Source organism: Plenodomus lingam (genome assembly GCF_022343315.1).
Source record: "Plenodomus lingam strain CAN1 chromosome Unknown contig_21, whole genome shotgun sequence".
NCBI classification, from domain to species: Eukaryota; Fungi; Ascomycota; class Dothideomycetes; order Pleosporales; family Leptosphaeriaceae; genus Plenodomus; species Plenodomus lingam.
Window position 1 is genome coordinate 1,475,831 of NW_027093938.1, and position 15,838 is coordinate 1,491,668.

At 52.1% G+C, this 15,838-nt stretch overlaps 8 protein-coding genes across 8 annotated transcripts; 3 read left to right on the plus strand and 5 right to left on the minus strand.

The window, feature by feature from the left end:
- Nucleotides 1-73: 73 nt before the first annotated feature.
- Nucleotides 74-2,932, minus strand: IAQ61_005366 (uncharacterized protein; the record flags this gene model as incomplete). The annotated part of the gene is made up of 1 exon (XM_003837561.2): nt 74-2,932. The coding sequence occupies one exon, from the start codon at nt 2,930-2,932 to the stop codon at nt 74-76; it is 2,859 nt and encodes a 952-aa protein (XP_003837609.2).
- A 528-nt stretch (nt 2,933-3,460) lies between these two features.
- IAQ61_005367 (uncharacterized protein) lies at nt 3,461-3,649 on the minus strand (the record flags this gene model as incomplete). The annotated part of the gene is made up of 1 exon (XM_066096771.1): nt 3,461-3,649. The coding sequence occupies one exon, from the start codon at nt 3,647-3,649 to the stop codon at nt 3,461-3,463; it is 189 nt and encodes a 62-aa protein (XP_065953466.1).
- A 477-nt stretch (nt 3,650-4,126) lies between these two features.
- On the plus strand, nt 4,127-4,810 carry IAQ61_005368 (uncharacterized protein; the record flags this gene model as incomplete). The annotated part of the gene is made up of 1 exon (XM_003837560.1): nt 4,127-4,810. The coding sequence occupies one exon, from the start codon at nt 4,127-4,129 to the stop codon at nt 4,808-4,810; it is 684 nt and encodes a 227-aa protein (XP_003837608.1).
- Nucleotides 4,811-5,210: 400 nt separating this feature from the next.
- On the minus strand, nt 5,211-6,503 carry IAQ61_005369 (uncharacterized protein; the record flags this gene model as incomplete). Its single annotated transcript, XM_003837559.2, is given in 3 exon segments — nt 5,211-5,354; nt 5,370-5,912; nt 5,990-6,503. 3 exon segments carry the CDS (start codon nt 6,500-6,502, stop codon nt 5,211-5,213), a joined length of 1,200 nt encoding a protein of 399 aa, XP_003837607.2. The 5' UTR covers nt 6,503.
- A 732-nt stretch (nt 6,504-7,235) lies between these two features.
- Nucleotides 7,236-7,925, minus strand: IAQ61_005370 (uncharacterized protein; the record flags this gene model as incomplete). Its single annotated transcript, XM_066096772.1, has 2 exons — nt 7,236-7,797; nt 7,855-7,925. 2 exons carry the CDS (start codon nt 7,923-7,925, stop codon nt 7,236-7,238), a joined length of 633 nt encoding a protein of 210 aa, XP_065953467.1.
- Nucleotides 7,926-8,441: 516 nt separating this feature from the next.
- IAQ61_005371 (uncharacterized protein) lies at nt 8,442-10,199 on the minus strand (the record flags this gene model as incomplete). Its single annotated transcript, XM_003837557.1, has 4 exons — nt 8,442-8,644; nt 8,701-9,387; nt 9,445-9,869; nt 9,919-10,199. 4 exons carry the CDS (start codon nt 10,197-10,199, stop codon nt 8,442-8,444), a joined length of 1,596 nt encoding a protein of 531 aa, XP_003837605.1.
- A 1,005-nt stretch (nt 10,200-11,204) lies between these two features.
- On the plus strand, nt 11,205-13,499 carry IAQ61_005372 (uncharacterized protein). The gene is made up of 3 exons (XM_066096773.1): nt 11,205-11,398; nt 11,463-11,850; nt 11,920-13,499. Exons 2-3 carry the CDS (start codon nt 11,660-11,662, stop codon nt 13,229-13,231), a joined length of 1,503 nt encoding a protein of 500 aa, XP_065953468.1. The 5' UTR covers nt 11,205-11,398; nt 11,463-11,659; the 3' UTR covers nt 13,232-13,499.
- Nucleotides 13,500-13,629: 130 nt separating this feature from the next.
- IAQ61_005373 (uncharacterized protein) lies at nt 13,630-14,798 on the plus strand (the record flags this gene model as incomplete). Its single annotated transcript, XM_066096774.1, has 4 exons — nt 13,630-13,762; nt 13,829-13,936; nt 14,018-14,355; nt 14,573-14,798. The coding sequence occupies exons 1-4, from the start codon at nt 13,637-13,639 to the stop codon at nt 14,796-14,798; spliced, it is 798 nt and encodes a 265-aa protein (XP_065953469.1). The 5' UTR covers nt 13,630-13,636.
- Between the last annotated feature and the right edge of the window lie 1,040 nt (nt 14,799-15,838).

The window sequence follows — 15,838 nt, forward strand, 5'->3', positions numbered from 1 at the left end:
TGATACAAGGCCGACCAATGCAGTCTCCAATTCGTCCATTCGTCTACTATAGGTCACACGTGATACTGATCCTCTACACCACTACCGCACACCTCCCACCATTCAGATCGGCATCCAGCCCCAATCCCAGCTGCCGCCCCTGTGCAACCTGGCTTCCTTCACTCTCCTTCTTCGTCACATTCCCCAACCCAACACCAGCTTTCCGCGCTTTGATGATACCGCACAAACATCGCCCTACGGCTTCAAGATCACCCAAAAGCGTAATGTGGCCACGTTCACTAGCCACCACTCCACCCCTCACCACACTATAGCCCTCCGGCACCATCGAAGCCCGTGCAAGCACAACGCCGTCGCCGCTTGCAAACGCAAGTTCGTCGTAGACGTCTGCACGCTTGATCACCTCTTTCGACTCAACTTTGGCCCCATACACAGTCGGTATGGACTTGCCATAGATGAGTGCAATGGGTGGATAGGCGTTCGATGCCGTATGCTCAGGTCTATGTTCGAGTTCTTCTTTGAACCTCTTGGTCTCAGAGAGTACGCGCGTAAGATACTCGACGGCTTTGTCGTAGGGTATCGTCACATGAGTTGCGGGATTTTGTTCCGTGGATGTTTCTGTTTGGGTTTGGCCTTGGGATAAATGGGGCTCCATGCCCGCAGAGGATTCACTGACTTTGCCAATGGCGTTGCGGGCGGTGTCGGCGACAGAATGTGTGCTGTTGGTGGGAGACGGGCCTGCCGAGACATTGCTGTTCATGGAGAAGCTCTTGGCGAGGCTGAAGCTGCCTTTGCGGGGTTTGATGGGGAGAGCTTGCGACATGGCATTCATAAGGCCGCTGACGCTGAAACTTTCCTTGTGTTGATTAGGGCGCGGCAGAGGAGCGGCGATGCAGGGTGACAGGCGGTGTTCCTTCCATGTGTTGACGTCGAAGAAGTCGACTGGGTATTCCTCCTTGGTCTGTTTATTGAAGAAGCATTTGCCGTCAAGAGGAAGAAGCGCGAAGGAAGTTCGGATGCTGAAATTCACCTGTGCAGTGAGCACACGAGAAGACAGCATGACATCGTCTCCTTTATGGAAAGGACCCAAGATGTTAATGCAATGCTGCGGCACTCCAGCGTACAAAACACCGGCTACCAGATCTGGCCGCTGGTTGATGGCATGGCGTGTAATCATACCACCTAGTGAGTGTGCTATCACCCAAGCACCGCGCTTCTCGGGAGGTACACCTGGCTGATTGCAAGGAAGTGACTCAAGAAACTTGATCATGCGACGGCTAAGGAAATGGGGCGACAGCCGCCAGTCGTAGCCATAGTTGTGGACCCTGAGTTTGTTACTTTTCGCATTGTCGCATGCCTTTAGGCGTTTGATCAGACGTCTCGATATATCTACCGGTCCAATATGGGTGAGCATGCCGCTAGGATAAATTGTCTTCTCCATCCGCTCATCAGCCTCGGGGTCCAAGGGCACTTCCAGATCCACTTTTCGCAGATTCAAGCCGACTTTGAGGGGAACCCATAGTTGACGATTGGGGGGTTCTGCGGACCGCAGTATTGAACCTCGATAGCCACCGAGGATGACGACATCCCCTTCCAATTCCTGTAGCGCTTTGGCAAAGAAGGGATGGGTTTCCGCCTCGGGGACGCCAGCGTTCAGGGGAGGCAGCCTCCTTCTAGCTGAGTTGGCCCGACTGGGCGCCGACGATGCTGGAAGGCTGGAGAGAAGCCGTGAGCGATGTGTAGCGCAGTCTTCGGAATGTTTTGATCTTGGAGTCACACTGCCGTTGCGAACCTTGAACAAGTCTTCTCTAGACCCAAAGTTGAAGTTGGGAAACGATGGGCTCGGCAACTTGAAGTTTGAATCGTGCCAGCTGTCTTTGATTGCCTTCATCCGACTATTCACCTGCGCATTGACACTCTCAAAACGACTGTCGTCACCCAAGGACGAGGCCAGCGATCTCGTCCGGTATACCATCAACGAGCCTTCAGAATTCGATCGACGGAGCATAGGCGGGCGTACGCGGGGGTCGTCAGATGGGGCGATGACCACGGTCGGGGTGGTGCTATCATCGCTCAGCTCGCGCTGCGGGAGAGGTGCAGTCATGGGTTGCTGGGGGCTCACGCCACCGCTGGTTCCACGGTTGCGGTGTGAGAGAGAATCGCGGCTGCCCCCATCATGCTGGGGAATACTGCTCAATGACGATCCGTTTGCAAAGGTATCGCGTCTCCGTGGCTGCGCCGCGCTGGATGCTGGCCGGCCTTGCTCAGGCTCAAGCGACTGTGTGGAGAAGCTGGGCATAGAAAAGTGTAGGTCTTTGTAGGATTTGGAGATGGAGGACGGAAGGCTAGGCATGTACTTGCGCATCATTTCTGCCATGGAGCCGCCTGAGGAGGCGCGTCGCCGCCCGCCCTGGAGATGTTGCTTCAGCACTGCTCGGTGGTCGCTGACTTTCTCGCTGAATGTCCTGGGGCCAGCGCGCCACGGCGAGGGCAGGCGCTCTCGCGTCTTTGTGTCACGCGTGGAGTCGGCATTGTTTTTGTCGTGAGAGCGGCTCCTCCTTGTCGCGGCATGTTGTGGAGCATTTCCCGTGGTGGCGATGTGCGTCTCGGGCGGTATAGACGGGCTGCTGTGTCTCGCTGTCGCGTCGGGTGCCTCAAAGAGCCGGCCAGCATGTGTTTCATCCAAGGCAGCGGCCTTTTCCGCAGCCGGCGTCTTGGATGAGATCAGACGTGTCTGTTGCTCGCCGATGCTGACACCAATGGCTGACTGAACACTCTCCAGTTCCAGATGCAGTTCCTCTGCTGTTTCATCTTCGGACTGTGTTAACTCACCGTCAGCTATGGAGGCGTCGTGTATGTCTGCGAGGGCATTCGGGCGGCGCGCATCCTCTTTGGCCGTTGTATCCGCCATGTCAGCAACGGCTTCGGTGTGCATGTTGTCGGTATCGGTGTCCGTGTGAAGTACATGTCATCTTCACGCTCAGCCAGCCAGCCAGCCAGCCCACTGTGGCAGTGCGACTTTTCCGCGCGCTGCCGAACGCAGCGATTCATCATGGCCCTCGAGTCTACCGTGTAGGTAATGGCTTCATCTTGATTCCTTGCTTGATTCCTCGATTCTGGCTAGGAAGGCCATGTTCCCGTGCAAACAGTCCATGCATGGCGGCAAGCGCAACGCATCGCAGCGAGTCGTAGATCTCAGACAAGGATGGAAACTCTTGTGGCCGTCGGCGGAATGTGCTTTTGGCCAAGTTACGGTCTGTTACAGCCACCGGCGCCACACGACATCTTGTTTTAGCCCAAGCATCCACCATATCCTGTCCTGTTGCTCACAGCTAAAGGACAAGCTGTGTTCAAAGCATTGCACTGCGCGTGCCAGTTACGCTTACTTCAACGCCATCCCGTAGGTTTGTGTGATTGCACACGTCACGTGTCCATTGTGCCCATCACGTGACCAGAATCTCCATCACGTGTCCGATTGAAACGTGACAACGGTGACTGAGGAGATCTGGGGCCATCGACCTGGAAAAGACCGGAGTTTCAAAGGGAAAAAGATGTCGCCGTCATGGGATAGCACACCCTCGACATGAACAACGTGAACCTTTGCAGCCGACGTCTGATGGCTATCCTCGGCTGTGAGACCCAACATCGACATGTCAGCCGATGTCCATCCGACCGTGCATCGAATTCCCCATCAAACTGCCCCCTCCAGCATCATTCCCTGGCTTCCACCAATTGAGCGGAGTCGTTTTGCGGGTCAAGCCGGGCTCGGTATGACGAATACAGCGCAATATTCTCGTCCATCGAGCCATCATGTGGCTGAACAGCCAATCACACGCCTCAAGACAACCAAAGTCTGTCACATCAGACCCAGCCGACTTACGACAATCTGTAGTCATATCAAGGCAAAGGTCTCAGGAAACAAAAGGAGCAATGCGGAGCCCACTTGGGGATGAGCTGATCTGGCCGAGATGAGTATATAATGCCTGGCGTGCCACGGGGCAGGTCACAGTGAAGTGAGCGACATTAGCAGACATACATACCAACACATTGCCGTGAAACATTAAACTCAAGGTTCGAATTTGCCCGCAGTCTCATTCTGATCGCAATTCTCCTGCTCAACATCTCCATCATGTCTCGATTCCTTGACCTTCCGGCTGCGCTCCCCGCCGCGACCATCAAGCTTGGCCAACTCATCAGCGACCCTCTTAGCACGGACTCGGCCTCTCTACAGCCATCACAAGAGATCCCAACGACGCAAACAGTCCACGATGACGCGAGCGAATACCCCGGATTACAGTACCACATGCTCAAGCCAATCGATGTCTTCAACAAACTCCGGCAAGACAGCACGACAAGATCTTTCCTCCGCAAAATGGCCTACCAGAACAAGCCAGTTTACTTGGTCACGGGTGTGCAAGCACTACAGAATCCATCGACTGAGTCACAGCACCGCATGGCCGTCCGAAGAGTCGACTCCGCATCTAATCTAAACATGCCAACTCCCCCTGCGACCCCCAACTGTGACGAAAAACCGCAACCTCAATCCGTCATCGCCGTCGAACTCCGCGAGGTCAAGTGCCGGATTGGTGCACCCAGTGAGCCCCATTGTATCGCAGATGTACACTACGATTGGAGTTATCACCGACTCGACGATGAGGACGAGGATATGCAGCTTTCGATTGGTCTGGGCAAAGTGGTCAAGGCAGAGGATCTATTGGGACACGCTGGTCGTGAAGAGGAGACGAGAGAGAGGGCGGGCGGCCATTGGGGGAGACGGGGCCCAGCGGTGGTGGAAGGGCTCGGGGGGTTTTAAGGATCGAGGGTGTCGCACAGGGGATGAGGAGAGCAAAGCAAATGAAATGGAGACGGGCGTTGTTGTTTTGGCAAGTGTATGATTCTCTTGTAGCATTGAGCTTGGAGTTACTTGTTCTCGTCGCTCTCACTCCTCTCATACATATTGAGATCATATCAAAGAAGGCTGTGTGAGGATACTACCATTCCAATTATTTGATCATGCTTTCATAGGCACCAAGTCACATGATCCGAGACTAGGAAAATGAGTCCAACTTCCGAAGCGACAACCTCCACCATCTGCACTAATCTACACTGAACCAACCAGCAGGAAAAAGAAATACGAAAACCTCTACTAAAAAACACGCCCAATTTGACTTCACTCCCAACTAAAGCAGAATTCTTCCACTTCCCTCTCCTACTCACCTCTTGAAAGCGCCTTCGTGGGATTCCTGAGGGATGTGATTGCTTCTCTCATCGTACACACTCCTATACACCATGCGATACGCCATGTGCGCGAAAGCCGTTCCGATCAGCGCCCCCACAATGACATCAATGGGATGATGCTATCCATCCCTGACCTTGCTGAGAGCTAGTACTGTGGCTATCAACCAAGGCAAAGAGAAGAGGATGAGTTTCCAGTGCTGTATCCGGCCGGTCTTGGATACTGTTGAGTCTGAAATGCTGGTATCTGGAATCGCGGCGGCGGCGGCGGCGGCGGCGGCCGTACTACGTTTCTCTTTAACGGCCGCAGGAGCACCAGGTCCAGTACCTGGTGCTGTCGGAGTAATGTTTCTATCTAGAATTGTGTCCGCCGCCGCAGCATTGTCACGCAGACCACTTCTGCGTCCGTGACCAAACACCTTGAACTTGGCGTTGATGTACAAAGCAAGGAAGCCAAAGCCAGCGAAAGCAGCAACCGCGTGTCCAGAGGGAAAGCTCATCTGAGCTTCTCTCATTGCACGCGAGTCCCCGCACAGCCGGCTGGCTTGGTAGAACGTCAGTTCACCAGGTATAGACGGACGGCAGACGTTGAGGAAGTGGGGACGTAGGCCGCCGATAAAGACTTTGATTATAGAGGTGAAGAGTGCGGCGGTCGCGAGAGCGTAGCCTAGTCCAATGAGCTGGCAGTTATTAGTAGGGATTCTGAAGTGTTGCGGTAAAGGGGGCTGCGGCTGTAGCAGAAGGTCTGATAATGTACCGCAGCATTTCCATCACGAAAGTCCCGCGTACTCCAAAGCGCAATCGCTCCCATGATCGCCGCCGGAATCAGATAGCTTACGAGAGCACTTGTCAATGTGGTGATGTACTCCCGTCTCAGAGGCTGACCATACCGCCGGCCCCAAGCACTCGTCTCGATGCCCGGGTAGAGAGGAAAGTAGCGGGGGAGGATCGGCGGGACAAGAAGGTAGATGAGCAGAGATGCCAGGGCACACAATATTGGCGTGAGGATGTCGAGCCAGTTCTCACGGATGAAGGTGCGAATGGGAGGTCTGGAGCGGAAACCTGGAATAAAAGCAGCACCTCGGCGGGGTGGCATAGTGGTCGCGTTGGATTCGACATCCGCATCCACGACTGTTGGCACTGAACTCAGCGAAGATGGAATTGGAGCTCTTATGGCTGGAGCAGCTGCTGAAGAAGTTGATGCTGGTGGGTGAGCGGCTAAGCCTGAGGATCCAGGTGGTGGAGCCGCAGGATACTGGCCGACTTCCATTCTTGATGTTGATTAGTGATGATATATCGGTGATAACCAAAGCTGCCAATTGATGACTACAGAGTGACAATACGGAGAGAGGAAGTAAATGTCGATGGGAGCCGGGATGAGTGGGACGGCGCTAGCGACTTGTTGTGCCATCTCTTCTCATGGCAGTCATGATAAGTCCTAGTGAGGCAGCAACGAAAACGGCAACGCAATTGCGATCAGATATCAGTCCATCCGACTGGCATGATCGCGCCAACTGGAAAGAGTTGCTTGGTCACCACGAGCGAGGACAACCACAGGACTCAAGCGTAGGATATCGTGTCGTCTTGTGCAATCTTGACGCGTTGCAGTATACGCTGGTGGTGGAGAGGATCGCGAGCAATTTGACTATTCATTACAGTTGACTGTGTACTGTGAATCTGACATAGTCTGGTGGATAATAAGTAATGATCATGACTTCAATTATTCTACATAGTGGGGGTATCATATCTTCGCGACAGCAAATTGCGCCCAAAACACCGTACAAAGACCCCATCCCAAAACAGTCGCAAGAAATCAAAGCTCCAAAACCACATGGAGGGGGAAGTGGAAAAGGGAGAGACGCCCAGCGAGTTCCAAGACTCAAACCCCGAGGGGCGAGTCAAGGTCTCAAACCGAGCGTCTCAATCCCATCCCCCAACCGCCTCAACGTCTCTCTGCACGCAATCCCCCAGCCCACCTCCCGGTCCACCACCCAGAAAACTGCTCAACGTCTCAGGCGAGACTGCCTGTTGGTATCCCATCGGAGAGTCCGGCTACTCCCGTTGGGCATCTTCAGTATGGCTATGTTGCCATAGAATACCCTGTACGGGCCCTTTGGCTTGGGTGCCTCCGGGCCCCGGAATCGCTTTGCGTCCCGCTCGTTCCTCGTGCCCCGCTCCAGGGGATCGACTTTGCGCTTCCATTCTGGTGCGGCTTTCCGGAAGAAGTCGTTTGTGTGATGGAGGATGATGGGATGGGAGGGGGCGAGGAACATGGTTTTGGAGGAGGGAGTGGAGAACATCTCCATCTCCACGTCGTTGCTTTCCGGCCCCTCGATACCATTTTGGCCGAGTGCCATCTTCGCAAATGCGCGGGCGAGATCGTCCATGTCCGTGTCGTCGGACATTTCAACGTCCTCCGACATCTCAGCAGCTTGCTGAGCTTGTTTGAGGACTTTGCTCTCACTCTTGCTCTTGCCCTTACGGGGATGTCGCAGCAGGAACCGAAACTTCTTGCCAGCCGCCGTCTTGCCGACAGCCACACGGGTGACTGGTGCTGTCCGACCACTACCAAAGCTATGAGTAACGATCACAGACAACGCTTCGATCAGGGCGTCGACTTACAGCTTGGACTTGGCAGCCGACAGCTCACGCTCATGGCGAGCTTTCGCGTTGTGGCGGTAGTGCTTGCACATGGTGGTGAGAATGTAGTGGCTGTTGAAAGGATGTGTGAGAGAGTGATGATATTGCACTGCTCTGTGCAGGTGGAGAAAGCAAAAGTCGAAGCGCGCTGTTTTGTGTTGGTTGAAAAAAAGAGTCGAGAAAGGCCAGGTGACTGAGACCAAGAAGTAAACTGCAAGGCCGTTTGTCTGCACGTTGCTAGCTCCCGCCAAGTCCTGAAAATGTGGTGAGAGCGAGGTGAATGCGGCCTACGCACGTGCTTGAACAAGAGACTGAGGAAAGAACAGAATCGCGATAGACGGGGGAGTGGACCAGCAGTGCGGAGAGGAGACCTATGCGGCGATGACCGGAGCGGGCATCACGGTGAAGGTTGACCGCTATATGCCCACACAGGGATGAGGCAACAGCTGCCGAGCACACCAATGGGAAAATATAGAGTGATTCTGAATAGAAAGAATATATAAAAGAGTATTGCAGCCTACGAGAAGACTTTGAGAATGTACTGAAATGAGTGAAAGAGAGTTGTATAATCATTTCACCGTATCTGAACCCAACTTCTCGTCCGCAACATTTGGATATCTCATCCCAGGCTTGTCTTCGTCGTTCGTCATCATAGCTTCCAGAATTTCTATACCAGCATCGTTGCGAGGGCCCGTGTAGTTCTTGCGTCCGTCAACAAACCACTGGAAGGTACTGATGAATAGAATGATACCAAATGCGACGACACAATAGTCTGAAAGTGTTAACATGATTGACAGTTTTGACAGTCGAAGAACAAGAAGGACTTACTCATATTGGCCGAAGTCACGGGAAGAGCCGGTGGAAATAGGAACAGGACTGTGGTGACAATTGTGTAGCCAACCCCAATCAGGTTGGCAATCCATCCGAGCGGACCGGGCAACGCAAACGCTCTTGCAGGGAGCATCTTTCTCCTCCTACAAACATGGATGGCAACCGGGATAGCATAACTGACGCCCAGGGCGACTACGGCGGCGGAAGCTAGCGCGTTGAAAGCGCTACTGGACCCGAGAATGAGCAGACCGAATAAGATGGAAAGAGTGGCAGAAAGCATCAGAGCGTTCAGAGGCAGACCCAGGCCATGGTGAACATGGGAGAACAGCTTCGACATGGGCAAACCTCCATCACGAGCGAAGGCATAAGTCATGCGGGAGCTGGTGGTCATGATGGCAATCTGACCAAACATCAAGCAGATCAGTGGAATTAGCCCAAGGCAAACTGCTCCTGCTCGGCTGCTGGTGGCCTTTTGTAGTATGGCGAGGAGTACACCAGCTCCAGATGAAGTGATCAACTCCATATCACCACCGGACACAAATAGTAAGACCATGAGGAAGATGAAGCCGGTGACGGTTCCAATGACGACGGAGTAGACCATGATCTTGGGGCCTTGCACGGAAGCATCGGGGATCTCCTCGATCATATGAGCGACAGCATCATAGCCAGTGAGGCCATAAGCACCTGTGCCCTAATTAGTCGGGTGTTGCAACGAGTGGAGTTGTTCAACCGTTGGCTTACCCTGTAGGAGACCGAGAAGCCACGCGACACCGTCAGGCCAGCCAGTTACGTTGATGAACTCGGTAAAGACAAATTCGGCAGATGCATAATCGGGCGAGGCACAGGCCAGGACCGTGATTGATATCACGACAAAGCCGCCCAAGGTCCACAGCAAGGCACCGCGATTGATGAAGGGGAGAATCCTATTGAGGAAGGCATTGATGATGAAGCCGGTGACAGTAAACGCTACGTAGATGAGCCAAAAGTGATATTTCTCCAGTACGAAGTCTGGGTAGAAGAGGAAGATGAAGCCCGAGATGAATTGGGAGGCAAGAAGGCTGGGTGCAGTTGTCAGTGCAATCCAGCCTGCGACGTTGATCCACCCGGTAATCCAGGAGGCAAGAGGCACCCATGGTTTGGGCGTAATGACGGCGACCCAGTGATATCTGTGACTCATGTTAGGCTTCACTTGTGATGATGACGGGCATAACGTACTGTCCACCAGCCGTTGGATAAGCAGAAAGAAACTCGGCCATGGACAGGGCCAAGCACACGTTACAAATTCCAGCTGTGAGCAGCCCCCAGAGGACACTCGTGGTTCCTCCACTGGTGATGGCCAGGCTAATGGACATGGACAGGGCAGTCCATGAGTTCAGAATGGCAAAAGCAAGACCCAGCATAGATACGAGGGAGAAGTTGCGCTCTAGTTCACCTTTGTGGCCCAGAGCTTGGAGTTGGGCCTCATCATCGAGAGACGGGGGGTCGATTGGCTTCATCGTCCAAGTTGTAAGGGAAAAGAGAATGATAGAGTGAAAATGTTTTGATTGTAGTTAGATGGAAAGGTAGGGGTTAAGTACCATGAGTTGAGAAACGAGGATGCATTCTCATCAAAGGGGCAGCCGAGAGGCACGGGCGTAGTTCACCCAAGTATGTAGATTTGAGATAGGCGGTGCAGGTAACTGGAGCCGAAGAAAAGAGGGGAAAGGTGTCGTCCTGGCACCGTCCAAGCCCGGGTTGAGAGGCCATTGGGTACTAGCGACTCCCAATAACTCCCGAATCTGGCATATTCACGCCGTGCACGTGAGTTTGGCTTGAGCTTATCAGAGCTTGAGCGCTGGCGCCTCCAACTCCCGATATGGTGAACGTGGGGTACCGACAAAAGATGGGGTATGGGCCAATCTAGGGTGGTCAAAGGGCACCATCCGGACGCTGACGGGCCGGACTGTTTTCACAACCACGTACCCCTGGCTCCCTTCTTCTTCGGCAACGGGGTTGTGCGTCGGCGCGAGGGTATGGCACAATAGTACATGCATAGTACCTAGATGTGGGGATTCGCTTATGGAAGATAGGCGTTTTCGGGCAATAGTTCGAGATAACAAAGGACCAGGTGAGTCTTGCAAGATATCCTAGCTTAAACATTTACCTGAACGAGGCGATAGTTTGGTTGATGAAACTTGATGAGACTTGATGAGACTTGATGAGACTTGATGAGACTTGATGAGACTTGATGAGACTTGATGAGACTTGATGAGACTTGATGAGACTTGATGAGACTTGATGAGACTTGATGAGACTTGATGAGACTTGATGAGACTTGATGAGACTGAGATCTGAGGAGTCTCAGGGGGGGGGGGGGAGGGGTTCGATTAGAGTCGTGGCTTGGCGTCCTCTTCTGTCTCTAGGGCGAGTCCAACCCCGCTCTCTGGGACGATCACGTGCTGTCTTCAACTGTAACACATACGTATGCAGCACGACGTGCCCGGTATGGACTGGTGTCAACTGTCCATCTGTCATCAGTCAACGATCAACGATCAACAATCAGTCAGCGCAGTGACGGTGAGCATCCACTTCTCATCCATACTAATCACATAGCAGCTCCGACGACTCTCCGTTGCACGACCTAACAAGACCATTCACTACCATGATGGTTACTAGGTAGGTACTCGAAAAGAGACACATGATCCATGCTCTTATAGTACGGTACCCGCACCAGAAGGTCGTCTGCGCAACGAAAAAGCTGATTCCCATTTTCTCCTTAGCAACCGAATATTTTCTCGGTGCACTGTAGACCAGACCAGTGATTGTATTGTGATTGTGTAAGTGATCGTTGCGACTTGACGTTTCATGCGGCGATAGGAAAGATAGCGAGATACGACACGTCGGCCAGGCTCCACACCACCAACGGTCACGAGTCACGGGCCACGGGCCACGAGTCTCGACGCTCCCAACACTCAACATGTACATGATGACACGGGCTTGGAATCGCATCCATGGGAATCGCGCACTCGACTACACGCCGCTCCCGTTGACAGAGAAGGAGCCATCGTCCTACACCAGGACACGGCGGCATGTCCAAGCACACTGGCTGACCGCTGGGCGCGCCGTGCAGGTCATGGCAGCCCTCTTCTGCGTTTACGGAACGATACGGTAAGCATCTCTACGACTACCATGGACGGAAACATCACCCACAAAGACTAGATACTGATGACAGCGCAGTCTCCTTTCCACCTTCAATCCTGACCCTTGCGACACCATCGACAAAGGCTACCGTTGCAGCCCCAAGACGTCGCACTTCTGGGGCCAGTATTCGCTGTGGTATGCCGTACCCTCAGATATCGATGTCGCACCCCCCAAGGGCTGCCAGGTCACTTTTGCCAACGTCCTCTCGCGACATGGTGGCCGCGATCCGACCATGGGCAAAACGATAGCCTACCATCTTCTGATCGCCGAGATACAAAATACTAGCACGGCATATCCCGGAGAGTTTCGCTTTCTGAAAGACTACGAATATAATCTCGGCGCCGATCAATTGACAGAGGCTGGGCGACAAGAAATGGTAAACTCAGGCGCGCACTTTTATAACCGCTATCGCAGCCTGATTCAGAACAATCCTCCTTTCGTTCGCGCAGGCGGACAAGAGCGAGTAGTCGAGTCGGCAGAGAAGTGGCTTACAGGCGTCGCTCAGGCACAAGGGAAGAAGGCAAAAGAAGTCCATCTGATCATCCCAGAAGGAACAAAATGGAACAACACTCTCTCCCATGACACATGCCCTGCCTTTGTCACTGGGCCCAGCCATGGCCTGGGGGGAAGAGCAATGGGGACTTGGGCGTCCATATTCGTACCACCAATTCAGGAACGCGTCAACAAAGCCTTGGGTACAAACCTTACCCAAACCTCAATCATCTACCTAATGGACATGTGCCCGTTCGACACTCTAGCCAACCCAAAGGCAAAGATGTCACATTTCTGCAGACTGTTTACTGGCGAGGAATGGCGTGCATATGACTATCTGCAGTCGCTGGGCAAGTACTACGGCTACGGCCCGGGAAACCCACTAGCTCCCACCCAAGGTGTCGGCTATGTGAACGAGCTTCTCGCACGGCTGACTGGACTGCCAGTCAAAGATGACACCAATACCAACCGCACCCTCGACTCTGACCCTAAAACCTTCCCACTAGATCGCAAGGTTTATGCGGACTTTAGCCACGACAACGACATGAGCCAAGTGCTCGCAGCGCTCGGTTTGTACAATAACACGAAACCTCTCTCAAACACGACTATCGAGAGCACCGAGGATACAAATGGTTACTCTGCCGCATGGACGGTGCCATTTGCCGCGAGAATCTATGTGGAGAAGTTACAATGTGTGCAGGACAATGACGATTACGTTCGTATCATCGTGAACGATCGTGTGCAACCCCTAGAATTTTGTGGAGGAAACAAGTATGGGATGTGCACGCTGAGCGACTTCGTCGCAAGCCAGAGTTTTGCAAGAAGCAGTGGGAACTGGGGCCAGTGCTTTGAGTAACATCTACCGCAGTTGAATGTTTTATCTTTGACAGGGAGAATTAGGCCTTTGCCAGCGTAACTTAGAACATGGTTGCTTCGTTTTCCACTAAATTCACATTATCGAGCCTAGCAGTAGTAGGCATGATTAAGACATGCTTTCTATCAAACGAAAACCCAGGGCGATACCACCTTATGCTAGATAAATGCAGCAACCTGCGCCACGCCATATATTCAATCCCATGTTGTACATAGGAACCTTCATAATATCTAAGATGTTTCACACAACCAGCAAACACAAACCACATCTCTCACGCGACATGGCCTCATTATCCAAGCCCAAAGCATTCACATCTGGCAAGCCCAGCCAATGGAAGCAAATATCACATGCACCATGTAGCAAATAACAACCCATAAAAGGAAAACCATGGCCCACAGGACACAAGATACCAATTTGCACGCCCACATCACAACCTTTAACGACTTCTTATCTTATCCAAAGAACCATTGTCCGTCTGTTGGCTCAGTAGAGCACGTGGAACGCAGTTTTTCAGTGTGCTCTTTATCGGTTAGCTAAGGAAAAAGGGGACAAATGGGACAGAAACTTAGCATGTTATAGAGGCATATGGGGTTTAAACTGAGATTTGACAAGGAAGTGTGGAATGCGTCTGTGTCGGAGCCTGTGTCTAGGGATGAGCGGGCAAACTCGTGCGGACACAGGTCTTGGGTATGCAAAACTTGTTCTTGCCATCTTTCTGCAGAGGACTCCGTGATGCGGTATATGTACGAGGCTCACGCATGATTACAGTATTTCACACAGCATAATACGAAAGCACGTCAACAGCCACGACTGCAGAAACCAGGGAGAAAGTCCAGGAATCACAAGATTCAAAGGCAACAACCACAACACCTGAAGCTTCATCGACAACAAATTCACCCCGCAAAACAATGCAAGGCCAAACTCTACACCTTCCACCACGGCGGCCCTAATCGCGCTCGAAAAGGACACATGAAAAATGACATTACGCTCGAGACGCCCTGTTTGAGCGTAGCATGTGCGACTTGTTGGCATTGGAGGGCTATGGAGATGGTGGTGTTGCATGGTCCCAGGGCTAGGGAATGGTGTGGGATTACGGAGAGGAATATGTGAGGAGCGGACCACTATGGCGATTGCTAGAAAAGCTCTAAACCGTATTGCTTGTAGACGATTCGGTCTAGGTAGGTTTTTCGCGGACCCGAGCAACCAGAAGTAACAATGATCGAAATCTCGGCACCATGCAAGAATAAGAGCTTGTGCGCAACCTGGTGGGGTGAACCGCTTGCATAAGGAACACGTTATCCCCAATGAGACAAATCTTTTTAGATCGCTGCTGAAGATCATCTGGATTGTGAGGGAAGCGAGGACGCTCCCGGAATCAAAATGTGGTTTGAGGATGTGTCGCGATGGCGGCAAAGAGATAATAGAGTCAGATTTTTCGATCTTTGTTGCTTTGAATGAGAACTCGGAATTAGAGACGAGCGAGGTCGTGCAATACGTCGAGCGGGAGTACCTGGCTTTATCATGGGACGCCAGACTTGACCAGTCATGATCGAATGGCAAATGATGTTTGTAACTAGGCTGGTAAATCTAGGTTAGTGTACACTAGCTATGGTACTGGGTTAGGTTTAGGTCGCACAGACCTAGTGCTTAGGTTAGGTTTAGGTCACATAGGCTATAGGCTTAGTTTAGGTTTAGGTTATATAGGCTATAGGCTTAGGTTAGGGTTAAGATAAGCTAAGGCTGAAAGCCTTAGCTTAGAAAGAAGTTAGGATAAAGTCCTAAAGAGAACAAGAAGCAGTCCTAGGAGGTTAAAAAATAACTCTCCTTTCGCCTATATGCTCTTTAGGGACTGTAAGCAGTTTATTCTTTTATAGACAAGATAGTATAACCTAACTATAGCCTTAGAAGAAGAAATACCGCACTAGGGTGGTACCCCTCCTCTTAGCTTAGTAGAATTATTCTACTAGCAGGGGGCAAAGAGGTACTATTCTAAGCTTAGACCTTAAGATTTGTATTTAGCTGCAAGCTAAATTCTTAGCGCTTATTAAAGGGGTTTTAATCCCTTACCTAAGGTGTAGAGATTTTAATCCCTTAAGCTAAGCAGGGGTTTTAATCCCTTAAGCTAGGTAGGGGTTTTAATCCCTACATATTGTGGGAAAGTTATTTCCTGCTAGGAAACGACTCTAAAGAGGACTGTGCGCTACTAGCGTCTTGCAGGAAATGACCGTGCGAGGAAAATTAAAACCTAAAACCCGTTTCCTGCGACCCCTGCCTAAAACCCGTTTCCTGCAACCCCTACCCTAACCCCTACTACCTAAAACCCGTTTCCTGCAACCCCTGCCACCCAAAACCCGTTTCCTGCGACCCCTGCCACCTAAAACCTGTTTCCTGCGACCCCTACCCTACTTATACCACCCACCATACCTATCGCCCATACCTATCTATACTACCTACCATACCACCCACCATACCACCTACCATACTACCTACCATACCACCCACCATACCACCCACTATACCACCCACCATACCTATCGCCTATACCTATCCATACCACCTACCATACCTATCGCCTATACCTATCTATAC